Source organism: Gopherus evgoodei, chromosome 7 (assembly GCF_007399415.2).
Source record: "Gopherus evgoodei ecotype Sinaloan lineage chromosome 7, rGopEvg1_v1.p, whole genome shotgun sequence".
Lineage (NCBI taxonomy): Eukaryota > Metazoa > Chordata > Testudines > Testudinidae > Gopherus > Gopherus evgoodei.
In genome coordinates this window covers 85,732,487-85,748,206 of record NC_044328.1, presented here as the reverse complement: position 1 = coordinate 85,748,206, position 15,720 = coordinate 85,732,487, and the positions used below count along the sequence as shown (strand labels likewise).

Here is a 15,720-nt window from a genome sequence, read left to right as displayed (position 1 = left end):
CCAATATTACCGTAATTAACATTGTTCCACCAAATTTCTGTGATGTCTATCAATATCTTCATTTAATACCTGGCACTCAAATTCACCCATAAGAACATAAGAACGGCCGTACCAGGTCAGACCAAAGGTCCATCTAGCCCAGTATCTGTCTACCGACAGTGGCCAATGCCAAGTGCCCCAGAGGGAGTGAAGCTAACAGGCAACGATCAATTGATCTCTCTCTTGCCATCCATCTCCATCCTCTGATAAACAGAGGCTAGGGACACCATTCTTTACCCTTCCTGGCTAATAGCCCTTTATGGACTTAGCCACCATGAATTTATCCAGTTCCCTTTTAAACAATGTTATAGTCCCAGCCTTCACAATCTCCTCAGGTAAGGAATTCCACAAGTCGACTGTGCGCTGTGGAAGAAGAACTTCCTTTTGTTTTAAACCTGCTACCTATTAATTTCATTTGGTGACCCCTAGTTCTTGTATTATGGGAATAAGTAAATAACTTTTCCTTATCCACATCACTCATGATTTTATATACCTCTATCATATCCCCCCTTAGTCTCCTCTTTTCCAAGCTGAAGAGGCCTAGCCTCTTTAATCTTTCCTCATATGGGACCCTCTCCAAACCCCTAATCATTTTAGTTGCCCTTTGCTGAACCTTTTCTAGTGCTAGAATATCTTTTTTGAGGTGAGGAGACCACATCTGTACACAGTATTCGAGATGTGGGCGTACTATGGATTTATATAAGGGCAATAATATATTCTCAGTCTTATTCTCTATCCCCTTTTTAATGATTCCTAACATCCTGTTTGCTTTTTTGACCACCTCGGAGCACTGCGTGGACATCTTCAGAGAACTATCCACGATGACACCAAGATCTTTTTCCTAAATTAGCCCCTGTCATATTGTATGTATTGTTGGGTTTATTTTTTCCAATCTGCATTACTTTACAATTTATCCACATTAAATTTCATTTGCCATTTTGTTGCCCAATCACTTAGTTTTGTGAGATCTTTTTGAAGTTCTTCACAATCTGCTTTGGTCTTAACTATCTTAAGTAGTTTAGTATCATCTGCAAACTTTGCCACCTCACTGTTTACCCCTTTCTCCAGATCATTTATGAATAAATTGAATAGAATTGGTCCTAGGACTGACCCTTGGGGAACACCACTAGTTACCCTTCTCCATTCCGAGAATTTACCATTAATTCCTATCCTTTGTTCCCTGTCTTTTAACCAGTTCTCAATCCATGAAAGGACCTTCCCTTTTATCCCATGACAGCTTAATTTACGTAAGAGCCTTCGGTGAGGGACCTTGTCAAAGGCTTTCTGGAAATCTAAGTACACTATGTCCACTGGATCCCCCTTGTCCACATGTTTGTTGATCCCTTCAAAGAACTCTAATAGATTAGTAAGACACAATTTCCTTTTACAGAAACCATGTTGACTATTGCTCAACAGTTTATGTTTTTCTATGTGTCTGACAATTTTATTCTTAACTATTGTTTCGACTAATTTGACCGGTACAGACGCTAGACTTACCGGTCTGTAATTGCCAGGATCACCTCTAGAGCCCTTTTTAAATATTGGAGTTACATTAGCTAACTTCCAGTCATTGGCTACCGAAGCAGATTTAAAGGACAAGTTACAAACCTTAGTTAATAGTTCCGCAACTTCACATTTGAGTTCTTTCAGAACTCTTGGGTGAATGCCAACTGATCCCGGTGACTTGTTAATGTTGAGTTTATCAATTAATTCCAAAACCTCCTCTAGTGACACTTCAATCTATGACAGTTCCTCAGATTTGTCACCTACAAAAGCCGGCTCAGATTTGTGAATCTTCCTAACATCCTCAGCCGTGAAGACTGAAGCAAAGAATCCATTTAGTTTCTCCGCAATGACTTTATTGTCTTTAAGCACTCCTTTTGTATTTCGATCGTCAAGGGGTCCCACTGGTTGTTTAGCAGGGTTCCTGCTTCTGCACTTAAACATTTTGTTATTACCTTTGGAGTTTTTGGCTAGCAGTTCTTCAAACTCCTTTTTGGCTTTTCTTATTACACTCTTGCACTTAAGCTGGCAGTGTTTGTGCTCCTTTCTATATGCCTCACGAGGATTTGACTTCCACTTTTTAAAGGAAGTCTTTATCTCTCACTGCTTCTTTTACATGCTTGTTAAGCTCTGGTGGCTCTTTAGTTCTTTTACTGTGTTTCTTAATTTGGGGTATACATTGAAGTTGGGCCTCTATTATGGTGTCTTTAAAAAGAGCCCATGCAACTTGCAGGGATTTCACTTTAGTCACTGTACCATTGAACTTTTGTTTAACTAACCCCCTCATTTTTGTATAGTTCCCTCTTTTGAAATTAAATGCCACAGTGTTGGGCTGTTGAGGTGTTCTTCCCACCACAGGGATGTTGAATGCTATTGTATTATGGTCACTATTTCTAAGCAGTCCTGCTATAGTTACCTCTTGAACCAGCTCCTGCGCTCCACTCAGGTTTAAATCTAGAGTTGCCTCTCCCCCTGTAGGTTCCCGTACCAGCTACTCCATGAAGCAGTCATTTAAAGTATCGAGAAATTTCATCTCTGAATTTTGTCCTGAAGTGAAATGTTCCCAGTCAACATGGGGATAAATGAAATCCCCCACTATTATTGGGTTCTTAATTTTGATAGCATCTCTAATTTCCCTTAGCATTTCATCATCACTATTACTGTCCTGGTCAGGTGGTCGATAATAGATTCCTAATGATATATTTTTATTAGGGCACGAAATTTCTATCCATAGCGATTCCATGGAACATGTGGATTCGCTTAAGATTTTTACTTCATTTGAATCTACATTTTCTTTCACATATAGTGCCACTCCTCCCCCTTCACGACCTGTTCTGTCCTTCCGATATATTTTGTACCCTGGAATGATTGTGTCTCATTGATTGCTCTCAGTCCAACAGGTTTCTGTGATGCCTATTATATATCAATATCCTCCTTTATCACAAGGCACTCTAGTTCACCCATCTTATTATTTATACTTCTAGCATTTGTGTTCAAGCACTTTAAAAACTTGTCCCTGTTTATTTGTCTGCCCTTTTCTGATGTGCCAGATTCTTTTTTATGTGACTGTTTATCATCTGATCCGGCCCTTACTTTATTCTCTTCCGTCCTCTGTTCCTGACTATAACCTGGAGATTCCTTATCATCACTCTCCCCTAAGAGAAGTCTGTGTCTGATCCACATGCTCTTCTGCAGCAGTCGGCTTTCGCCCCATCTCCTAGTTTAAAAACTGCTCTACAACCTTTTTAAATGTTTAGTGCCAGCAGTCTGGTTCCACTTTAGTTTAGGTGGAGCCCATCTCTCCTGTATAGGCTCCCCCCATCCCAAAAAAGTTTCCCCAGTTCCTAATGAACGTAAATCCCTCCTCTCTACACCATCGTCTCATCCACGCATTAAGACTCTGAAGCTCTACTTGCCTACCTGGCCCTGTGCGTGGAACGGGGAGCATTTCTGAGAATGCCACTATAGAGGTCCTGGATTTCAGTCTCTTCCCTAGCAGCCTAAATTTGGCTTCCAGGACATCTCTCCTATCCTTCCCTATGTCATTGGTACCTACATGTACCATGACCACCAGCTCCTCCCCAGCACTATACATAAGTCGGTCTAGATGCCTCAAGAGATCCGCAACCTTCACACCAGGCAGGCAAGTCACCATACAGTTCTCCCGGTCATCACAAACCCAGCTGTCTAGGTTTCTAATGATCGACTCTCCCATTACTAACACCTGCCTTTTCCTAGCAACTGGAGCTCCCTCCCCCTGAGAGGTAACCTCAGTGCGAGAGGCAACCCCAGGACCATCTGGAAGGAAGGTCCCAACTATGGGAAGGTTTCCCTCTGCTCCCATTGACTGCTCTGCTTCCCTGGGCCTTTCTTCCTCCTCAACAGCACAGAGGCTGTCTGAGCGGAGGTGGGACAATTCTACAGTGTTCCAGAAAGCCTCATCAACATACCTCTCTTAGCTCCTCCAGTTCCGCCACCCTGGCCTCCAAAGTCCATACGTGGTCTCTGAGGGCCAGGAGCTCCTTGCACCGACTGCACACATACATCACCCGCTCACAAGGCAGGTAATCATACATGCTACACTCAGTGTAATAAACTGGATAGCCCCCACTCTGCTGCTGGGCTTCTGCCTGCATTGTCTCCTAGTTAATGAAAGGGTGGTTTAAAGAAAGGGGTTTTGGAATATGGTTTGGGTTATAGGTTTTAAGGGGACTACAAGGGAACAGGTAGGACCAACAAGGGACCCCCACTCCCTTCGCAAAACTCCTTGTTAGCAGCCCCTGGTCGCTTGTGCACGGCTTTATAAAGCCCTGGCCTGAGTTAATGCCCCACCCATTGATTAAGGCTCAGCCAATTACCAGAGGCTTTGAGCTTCCAAACTTTCCTTTGAAGCTCACAGCTTCCAACTGCCAGTCACAGCACACAGTCCTTCAAAACAACCAAACAAACAGACAGACTGACAAACACAAGCTCAGCACACATCACACAGCAGGTAACCCCCAAACAAAAAAAAACACACACACACACACACACACACACACACACACCAGACAGTAACTTACCCCACAGATGCTGTATTTGCTCTTCCTTCACCTGGAGAACTCCCTTGCAAAACTCCCTATTAGCAGCCCCTGGTCGCTTGTGCGCAGCTTATAAAGCCCTGGCCTGAGTTAATGCCCCGTCCACGGATTAAGGCTCAGCCAATTACCAGAGGCTTCCTCGACAGTCTTTCATTGGACTATTTATCTTCAACCCCTACCTGTACTTTATCAAATTCTATCTTTTCCTCTTTGCTAGAATATAGAAAACCCCCTTTAATAGAGCCTCCCCTCAGGGATGTGTCTGTCTGAACCATGTGCTCTCATGCACCTGTTGGCTTTCCGTCAGCCCTTAGTTTAAAAACTCCTCTACAATCTTTTTAATTTTACATGCCAGCAACCGGGTTACATTTTGATTTAGGTGGAGCCCATCCTTCCTTTATAGCCCAGGTCCCTAAAGTCTGGGTCACAAAATCATAGCAGATTAGGGTTGGAAGAGACCACAGGAGGTCATCTAATCCAACCCCCTGCCCAAGGCATGACCAACACGAACTAAATCATCCTAACCAGGGCTTTGTCAAGCCAGGCCTTAAAAACCTCCAAGGATGAAGATTCCACCACCTACCTAGGTAACCCATTCCAGTGATTCACCACCCTCCTAGTGAAATAGTGTTCCTAATATCCAACCTAGGCCTCAACTAGCTGATATCTTATAAAACTGTATCTTATAAACGATGCAGCAATTTTATTCCCCCCTACCATCAGGATCAGAATGGAAGTCATTTTTAGATCAAGTTCTGTTTTGAGTCCACCACAATGATTCAATGTCAGGACAATTTGATCTCAAGTAGTCTGTTGCAAAGAGTAGTAGGAAGATAGAAGCATCATGCATAATTTAACATGCAATCACTCGTTTCTTATATCCATCACTCGTGTTAACTTGCTTCTCCTCTCTCAAAGAGGCTATCAGAAGAGCTATCTGTTTTTGTTTACATTACCCCTACTTTGGTCATAATACATGTTTTCACAATGCTTAATAAAGTAGCAGGACTTTGTAGCCCAAACTCATTAGGAAACACATTTATTGATTTAGGCTAAAGGCAAAATGACACAGGAAGTACTGAAGTATAATGCCTAAGTGTATCCCCAGTATTGGTAAGGAATAATTGACAATAACCCTTGAAGGGATAACTTGGTAACAAGGTTCAAGGATTCTGCAGACAGCCTTTTTAAAAAAAACAAAAAATACTCAGTACAGTCATGCAGCAGAGGTGGAAAAGATTAAACAGCTTCCCTTTATAGTGGGTGAAGTTATTGTTCTTAATCTGGAAAACAAAAGCTACTTATGAGAAAAGCAAAAACTGCAGTTTTAAAGTTTGATTTTGTAAATTTTTTGAGAGGTGCGTTGAGCACAAGGATGAGGGGAGAAAGGAAACTATAACCTCTTAAAATCATAATAAAATTTATCTGCAGAAATATCTTGTTTTTAAACCACTCTAGCTTGCCTAAGACAAAACACAGCCCTTACATATAAGGGAGGCTGAATATACCTCAGTTTTAATGCTTGCAACAAACTAGAGTTATAAGAAAGTGCTTAAAAAAAAACTCAGATTTTACCTTTAAAGAAAGTATTATCCAAAACTAACATTTAAGGATAAGAAGTTGTCAAACTGATGTGCAAGTGCAATGTTACGGAAACTAGGGCTCAGCGTTCAAGCTATTTACATCACTTAAAATAATAAATCAAATCACCTCCAGAATCATTAACCTCTTTTCAAGAACCATACCTGCTATGCTTTACAGACCATTTCACATCAATTTTAAAGCTAGACAACCTATGGAATTTAAATCAGCACTTGGGCTCTTCACAAGGAAAAATGTATTTAATATCCTCTCATCCTCTTACAATCCAACCTATAACAGGAGAACTATGGATTCTTAAAATGAAATACTCTTAGTAACCCAATGTATATCAGGATACTGAAAACTGAGGCTGTTGAGCATTTTATTTTGAAACAAAAAGAACAGGACCATAATTTTGATTACGTGTAGCAAATCCACTGATAAAGCACTTGTATAGGTCCTGCCTTCACTATATTTATAAGTAGGTTGCAATTCACCTGTTCACAGTATGATTGTTATACACATGGTAAGAACAGTGACAACCCTGAAGACCATGAGTGTAATCCTGCAACCACTGTAGTCAAGGGGGGTTTGCTACTGATTTCAATGGGGCAAAGATTTCATCTGAAGGTCCACTGTTCTGCTAAGAATCAGAGCAGTCTCTCATCCACATGGCAATGCCAGAACATATTTTAATCAATTCCCGTGATACAACAATTTACACTGTGGTTGGAATCACAGTGATATAGCATGGAAGTCCTGAATTGTTTTAATGGACTATCCATTCTCAGACTGTGTCAGCTAGTGTTTTTCTTAACTTCCACTCTTACTAACCCCTATGCAGTTCCACCAGCTGTAGTGCTAGCATGGAAAGGCACCTGACTGTTTTTAACGAAGATGTCTTCTAACCATGGTCACAGCAAGTGAAGTAGACATGGTGGTTAAACACCATGCCACTTCTTCCCACATGGTGCAATGGTATAATATTTTTCCTAAAAGTTTCACTGTCACTAGGCCTCATACTAAAACTTCACTCTGAATCTAGTTATGCTTCACTCCAGTATATGCAATTTCTACTGGTCTAATATTTAGAATGCAACAACTTTAACAGATAGATTATGATGCTTTCCCTGGAAGTGTTACTTCCCCTTGCTCCTCTGTCCAGTCGAGCAAAGAAGTCTCACCTGTCTCATGAGAAAGAAAGGAACTGAAGTGACTGCAACTACTTTTAACATGGAATGAAGAGCTGATCTTCCAGACACAAGCATGCATACAACAACGATGAGCACAACCAGTGGCCACTGGAACTCTGGGGCGGGAGAGGAGATGGGAGAAGAGAGGGCTGAGTATAGAGACGGAAGGATCTGCCTGGTACACTTGCTTCTTTTGCAGTGACACACTGCTTTTAATGAGTGAAAGGGCAGCAGGGGTTGGTGATGGCAGGCCATCTGAAATTAGGGAAGACATTAATAGTCTAAAATCCTCTAGTTCATTTTAGTAAAGTGACAACTATGAGGGGATATGATAGATGGCTCTAAAATTATGAACAGTGTGAGGGGCAAAAAAAGTTATTTACTGCTTCATATAAAACAAGAATCAGGGTTCATTCAATGAAATTAATAGGCAGCAGCTTTAAAACAAACAAATTAGTACTTCTTCACACAACGCACAACCTGTGGAACTTGATGCCAGGGGATGTCACGATGGCCAAAAACATAACTGGGATCAAAAGAGATTTAGATAAGTTCATGGAGAATAGGACCATTAGTGGATATTAGCCAAGATGGTCAGGGACCCAATCCCATGCTCTTGGTGTCCCTAAGTCTGACTGCCAAAAGCTGTGACTGAATGACAGGGGATGGACCACTTGATAAATTGACCTGTTCTCTTCACCCTCTCTGAAGCATCTGACACCAGTCACTATGGGGAGACAGGCTACTGAACTAGATGGGCCATTGGTCTGATCCAGCATGGCCTTTCTTCTATTCTTATTACAAAAAATATTTTAGCAATTCTGACACAAGCCTAATGGATTTATTCATAAGACTAGACTTCAGTTGCTGCTAATATGTTTTGTTTTCTTTTAAATGAAACATCCAGATGGTAATTATATTATTAAGAGCAATTCTATTCAGGTTATTGCTTATATATTTCCCTTTCTAAGGCCATATTATTCATCCAGTTCTTTAATTGCACTTTTTATGGGGTAATCAGAAACAATACCAGCCTCATCAGTAAAACAGACTTTCTGTAACTTAAGTTAATGCTGGAGAATGAGATGCAGCCTGAAATGCAGCCAGACACCTCATAAGGTGTAGGTAATGCTAATCAAACATCCTCTGAGTTTTCACATTGAAAAGGGAAATAGCTGGCTCACAATATACGCAAAAGCTAAAAAAGTGTTAGAAAGATTATCGGTGAGCGGTGCTCACGCAGATTTCACGAGCTATTATTAGGCACTTGATTAGAATTTAGCTTCACTTGGTAATGACTTGAAACAGGGAGATCAGCTGGTAGGGAAGAGAGAAGATAGCTCTTCCTGCAAAGCTTCAAAGAAAAACTAGTGTCTCCTCTCAAATATATTATATAGGTAGGTAAACTAGGGAAGTCAAAACATCAACAATAATCATCAGTGTTAAATGTAAGATGGTCTGACCTACCAGATGGTGAAGAGTTCCTGTTACATTAGTGGCATACTTCTGAGTTTTCAATATATCTCCATAATCAGCAGCATCAAAGTTAGTTTTCCATACCATCACCTGCAGAATAAAAACCAGCTGGCTAAAATTAATCCTTTTAAAAATCTCAATTTACATATATACATTCATTTTGCTAGCAGTCTGGAAAAAAGTGTCAGCACACCCAGTGTTCTGAGAGGAAAGCTTTGCCAGCAAAGAGCAATATAATAGGCTTTGGCAAAATCAGAAAGATTGTATTCAATAGAGAAGTTATATATGGCTTATCTACATAAACTTTACTTTGCTGCAAGATGGGGCGTGAATCTATCCCACAACTAGTCTGCCATGGACTAGCCTGTCTGGACCCTACTGATGCGTATTAACAATATGTTAATGTGCTTTGATCTACTCCTCAATGAAATGGGACTAGACCAGAGCGTGTTAACATGCATTAACAACGTCCACCTGTTCAGTCAGTCCACAAAAGGCTAGTAAGAAGTAGAGTCACACCCAGGAAACTGCAAAATTGTTTGTGTGGACAAGCCAAGCCCATCATTTGAGTTCTCAAAAGATAATGGCCTTTTCTGACCTCCCTTTGGTCAAGTATCCCCTGGAACTGGACTGCTAACTAGGTAATACTAAAAATGTTTGAATACTACTAAGAAATCCACTGAGAAGTTATAATTTTACATTATATTAATCTTCAGGAATGGACCTAACTACCAATACTTACTTTATTACCTATGGATTAGCACTCAGGAGAAGAGGGCTTAGTTGGCAAAGTAAAATGAGACTTATGGAAATATACTGTCTACCAAAAATGAATCCTAACAAGCAACTTCTCTCCATAATAAATTACTTATCCACTGTAAATACTTTTGGAGAGTGCCAAGACAAAAAAAATCTGGCTTCTCTTCATAAACTGACCATTTGAACATATGAAAATGAACAGGGAGGAGGGAAAGGAATTCCTTAAGACAGTGAATTCCTATTTAAATTGGTACATGTTTAAAATATTTTAAGCTAGTCAACAAATAAAAGGACTTTTAAGTATCTGTGGGTTTAACATTTGTGGAGTCTATTTTAGCTACTAATTAAATACCAAAAATATTTGTGGTGTAAAAAATTGTTTACAGTTTTATTTCCATGTTTTTAGAAATATTAATCGTATTTCACATTATACTTCCATAGTTACAGAAACTTATTGTGCAGCTTGAAACAGTAGCCAAAATAGAAAGATACCTTTGTGTATAACCTAAAGCCCCCAAAAGACTTATACCCAGGCTTAATTTCACACAGAATAACTCAGACCATAAAGTCAAGCATATGTATAAAACTTTGCAGGATCAGGCTATAGGCATTATGTATTTAACTTCCACAAATAGCATTTTAATTCTAACCTTAGAGGAAAATTTTACTGAACACATTCATAACAGACATGTGCAGAAGACTTTAAATATATACACAGTTTAAGAGTTATTTTCTTCCTCCTTGCATTAAAGTTTTGCACATGCACATACACTCTCACAAAATCACCTTTTTGCTGATATTAAGTACAGAAAATTACAGCCAGAAGGGAGGATTTTTCAAAAAGGTCTAAAACTGGAAGTTATATAGGAACTTGCTACTACAAAAGCTAGATGAGTAGGACCTTTTGGAAAAAAGAAAAGATCAAGTGTCATAATTTAGTTTCCCAGCTTACCAGTAGCAAGAGATATTTCTAGACATGAGAAATGTCATCTGAGAGGAAAAAAAAAGGTCTAGCTGCCAGATACAACAGAGATTGCCTCATATGAAAAAATATACAAATTCAAAGCCAAATAAAGGAATCCAAGAAACCTCTGCAACTTACAATTAAAGGGGAAAAACCACCACATATCCAGGTTACCACACAAGTCATCCAGTTATGTAATGGAGAGAAAAATAGCTAATAGTGTCCACTTTCTTCATATTACTTTAAATTGGAAATTGAGATGTATTAAAGAAGTCACTTACAGGCATCTTTTTATGTGATAACTGTTTCTGAAGTGTATCGTTACTACAGCTTTCAACACTATCTCAGTTTCTTCAGAAAAAAGTCAATATTAACAGAAAAGCCACAATACAGCCAGCTTGTCATTTCTATTAATCTCTTTATAAACACACAGAGTTAGGTAATTATTTCGAAAGCAAAACTACAAGTAAAACCTTAATACAATTACTCATTATTTAACAATGCAAGAAAAAGGGGGGGGGGGAAGTAATCAGATCAGTGCCTCAAAAGATGCTGTCTAAAGGCTAAAAAAAAAAAAAAAAAAAGATCTTATTGAAGTAGTAAAGTAACCTTTACAAAAATACATGTTCCATTTCCTAGCAGTGCTTCAGAGGCAGGGGGAGAAGGGATGGGACAGATAAACTATGTCATGAGTTGAGGGTAGAATTTTTTTTATCCTTAAGAGCATAACATTGAAGAAAGCAAGCTAAGGAATAGAGCAAGCCAATTCAAAGGGATTCAGACGCATGGGGCTTATATGTTGATATAAGCCTCATATAGACAACGGGGAACAAGATAATCAGAAGCTATTATAAAGGAACATTAATAAGGAATGTAGACCAACACAAAGAGCGTAAGAGAATGAAAACTTGCAAAACAACTGTCACCTACCCCCACCACACATGCCTGCCTAGCCAATCTCTCAAGTGGTCAGAGGAAAAAGAGTGATATCCCACTGAAGGCAACAGCAAAACTTTAATAGAGCCAGAACTTCACCCTGCAAGCCAAGGTCCTTGAGTTATACCGCAAAACTGGTATTCTCAAACTGTTTGAACAACAACCCTTAGTGTACCTCAGTTTATTCATGAGGAATGGGTATAATATTGACTGACCTCTTGGGGTGACGCTTAGAGAGCCCTTTACTTTACAAATGCTCCAGAGAAGATATTCCATCTATATTTCATTCCCTAACCTTAGACATGCAACTTTCTCAATTTTAGCCAAATTTCAAATGCTATCATCTTAAAAGGTCATCTGTGCTAAAGCTAATTTATCCCCTCCTCCCCAAATTACATAGTTCCACAAACACTTGATTTTTCTGCATCATAATTAATCACATTTTCTGTTCACTCAATTACATCAAGAATCTAGAAAACAGAGTTTAGCGATGTCAGATTAGGCAGATACATCACACACCTGTTCATCTGACCCTCCAGAAGCAAAAAAGTCCCCAGTTCTTGAGAAGGCAACACAGGTAGCTGGCCCCTGTAAAATAAAAACATTTATAGATGAGAACTACAATGTTGAGGTTCAAGATAGTTTTTGTCTGAAGACCTATTAGTATAATTTTAACTCAGTCAAAATCAAACACTTTTTCCTCAATACAGATTGGCAGGTGCTACTTTAAATGAGAAACTTCTAGTAACCTCTTTTTAATTTAAGATACTCAGCTCTTCAATACCAAATAGCCAAGTGTAAAAAGAACTACAGTAGGTGTTTTAGTGAGAAGCAGTTAAGGATCATGTATAAACTTTTCAAAAGTACTTAAACCACTTTGAGCCAGATTTTCAAATGGTATTTAGGAACCCGAAGAGACTGTTTCTGAAAATCCCACTAGGCACTTATCTGCATCTTCAGGCACCTAAATGCCCCTAAAATCTGGCTTCTAGACACTTAATAAACATCACTCCTCATCTTTTAAAGAGTAACCCACCCTTTGTACCTTCTCTGTACATTCAAAATAATGTTTAAGTGATTTTAAAATTCAGATTTTAGGAGTCTAGTTTTTAGTCACATACAAGTGAGAGACAAGGAAAGTTATCTTTCCTTGTCCTAAGTGTAATGAAACTTCCTTCACTTCTTTTTCTAACTTCCATTTTAAACTTCAGTTCATTTCATTTCCTTTTCCCCCTTCATTTATTAAATCTGACTGAAGGAGGGACTTTTTAAAACCCTTCAGTCTGCTTTCATTTTAAAATGGTCAATCCCCTCTTTTTTTTGTTAAACTGGTACTTCTAGAAGTAGCACTTGGAGTTAGTGACCAAAGGGAAGAGTCTATTCCACAGCTACCAAACAATGGCTGGGAGGGGGAAAAGAGAAGCTGCGAATGGAAGAGGAGAGCGTCAGCAACAGCAGGAAACCGTGAACATATACACGGTTACATTTTCAAGCAGGGCTGCCCAGAGGACTCAGGGGGCCTGGGGACTTTGGCGGCGGGGAATCCCCACCGCCGAATTGCCACTGAAGACCCGGCACTTCGGCAGTGCGTCCCGGGGTGGAAGGACCCCCTGCCGCGAGTCTTCGGGGCACTTCAGTGGCGGGTCCCAGAGCAAAAGGATTCCCCAGCCGCCGAATTGCCGCCGAAGACCCAGAGCAGAAGAAGCGAGAGTTTGTCCAGGGCCGCCGGAGCGAGTGAAGGACCCTGCTCCAGAGGCCCCAAAACTCTCATGGGGGCCTGGGCTGCCCTGTTTCAAGAGGTAAAAGACCGACCAGTAATGCAACCCCAAACATTCAAAAGTTATGAATCAGCACCTCCACCCCACAAAAAGAAATAATGATTAACTTTAAAATTGACATTGAAAAAGCACATCTAACTATTTGGGATTCCATTTTTTCTGAGCCTTTAGAAGTCACATTTTCAAGCTTCTCCTCCCCCAACTACAAGAACTAGATGTTTTAAATAACCACCCACCAAGCGAGATTCACACAATCATGTATCTGAAGGAGCTGGTGCTTTCAGAGACATCAAATATTGTGAGAACTGGTAATACTGGGATTGTACCCCTCATCTGCTCAGATCAGTGAATCACACAGAGCATACCAGAACATCAATCCAATTATCTTTTTATCAGCATTTTTTTAAGACAGAGAAACCTGTTAATGCAAAATGGACATGTCTCAACTGATCTGTCCCTCTTAAATGTAATCCCATTCTATGTTACTGCCTTTCTTCACTCCCTGCTATAAATGTATAGCTGTAGCTGGCATGAGGGAGGAGGCAGAGGGGACCAGTGTGGATGGGATGGAGAAAGGATGGATGATTAGGACTGTGCATGCAGCTTGAGGTGGGGATAGCCCAGTGCTTCTCTGCCAAGATGTCAGCAGGTGAAGAGTATCCAATGCTGCTACCTCAATTCGCCAATGTATCAATTTACTAGTACTACAGCACGATCTTGGTGTGCTAATGTCTCTGTGCTGAATCAGCGCGATCTCCTGCACTCCTCCCCCGCACTTCATTGCAGAAGCCCTATGTGACTCCAAAGCCCCAGTCAATCCGCCATGCCACAAACATCCCCAAAGTCCACATCATGCAGAGCTTCATCTCTCCTTTGGAGCCCACTTCTCCTATCCCCACTACCCAGCCTGCCTCCCAAGGCACTTGTACTTAGCAGAGCAAAAAGAAGGGAGGGTAGGCTGGCAGGAAGTGGCAGAAAAAGAGCTGCAGCTGATAAATCTGAGCAGCCCCCTCAGCTAATATTTGCATAGTTCAGGTCAATACTCAGAATCGAGAAAATAACTTGTGTTTCATTTTAAAAGTGCAACAGCAGCCTGTGTCAGAAAATCGCTCTGATGGACATCTAAGTAGCCTGGGACAGTGGTTAGTTAGAGGAACTCACAGAAGCCTGAGGAACATAGCAACCATTTCAACAAGGGAGCATGTTCTAAAATCAGTTTCCTCTGCAGAACTCAGTAAATATTTATACTAAAAGAGCTACACAGAAAAGAGTCACTGTGTCAAACTTGAGAAACTAAGTGTAACCATTAAAGAAAGAAAGTGGGAATTTTTGCTTTAAGTACAAATCTCATGTCTACAGTGCCCTGACCAGACCAAAATCCACACTGAGATCCAGACTGTGTTAAGTCTACCCGTTATGAGTTGTGCAAGAATTCCTCTCCCCTCCACCCCCCGCCACAACATGATGTTGGGAAATGCACAATGATTACCGCAGTTTGCCCTATCACCATTATGTTTATAGAGGTAGACAACATCAGCATCCTTGAAGTCCTGTGGCAGTGATTCTTGCTCCCAGATAATGCAGAAGAGCCATGTGAGACGCCTTGCAGTATGGTAGTCACCCTGCTTACAGATCTCTGCTGGACTGCCATCTGGTGCAGGTGCTTTCCCTTGTGACATTGCTGCTTGATTGTTGTTATTGTCTCAAAATAGGAGACAAGTGCAAGCTCTACTTGTAATGGGCATTGTGGAAGAGCATTAATTGCTTTCTTAGAAATGTTGGAAGAATGACTGAGAAATAAACTAAAAAAAGTTTCCACTTATTTGGAGCAAAGACATGATTTTTTTTTTTTATGGTGGTCGTCAACTTCACTAAAGCTTCTGTAAATCATGAGGGATTCTGGTGACTTTTGCTCCTCGCTGGCTGCCCTGCAATGTTCATTTCTGTCATTTAGTCCTTCCATGATGAGATGAGAGCCAGAATAGTGGAAAATGGTAAGATGTTGTCACATTGCCTGGAGTGGCTCACAATCGACTGTCAAAAAGCTGGGCAGATAACCCAAATTGCTTGTATGTTCTAGAATTAGATTTCACCAATCCAGTAACAAATGTAAACTCCTAAAGTACTATAATAGTCTTATAATGGACAGTCCCTTTGGACACACCAGTCTATCTTGCAACCCAGAAAAGCTGGACTATATGATAAATGGTCACTTACAGCAAAGATCACAAAATATTCAGGCAATTCCTAGTCCCAAGAGACCAGTCACTTACCTCAGATCAATTTGTATCTTAGATCTCGCACCAAAGACAACATTTATAGTCAATCCTGTACTAAGCTAACTAAAGGTTTATTAACTAGGAAAAAGAAAGGAGAGCTATTTACAGGTTAAAGCAAGCAAGCATATATAC

The 15,720-nt window shown here is 40.4% G+C and overlaps 1 protein-coding gene across 2 annotated transcripts in view; it reads right to left on the bottom strand.

Moving 5' to 3' along the window:
* Nucleotides 1-15,720, bottom strand: part of POC1A (POC1 centriolar protein A) — a 102,678-nt gene that overhangs the window by 42,203 nt on the left and 44,755 nt on the right. For both annotated transcript variants that reach the window (XM_030570762.1, XM_030570763.1), the window contains 2 exons: nucleotides 12,051-12,119; nucleotides 8,864-8,962 (listed from right to left, as the gene is read on the bottom strand). In XM_030570762.1, coding sequence (XP_030426622.1) covers nucleotides 8,864-8,962; nucleotides 12,051-12,119 — 168 coding nt within the window. The remainder of the gene's footprint in view (nucleotides 1-8,863; nucleotides 8,963-12,050; nucleotides 12,120-15,720) is intronic.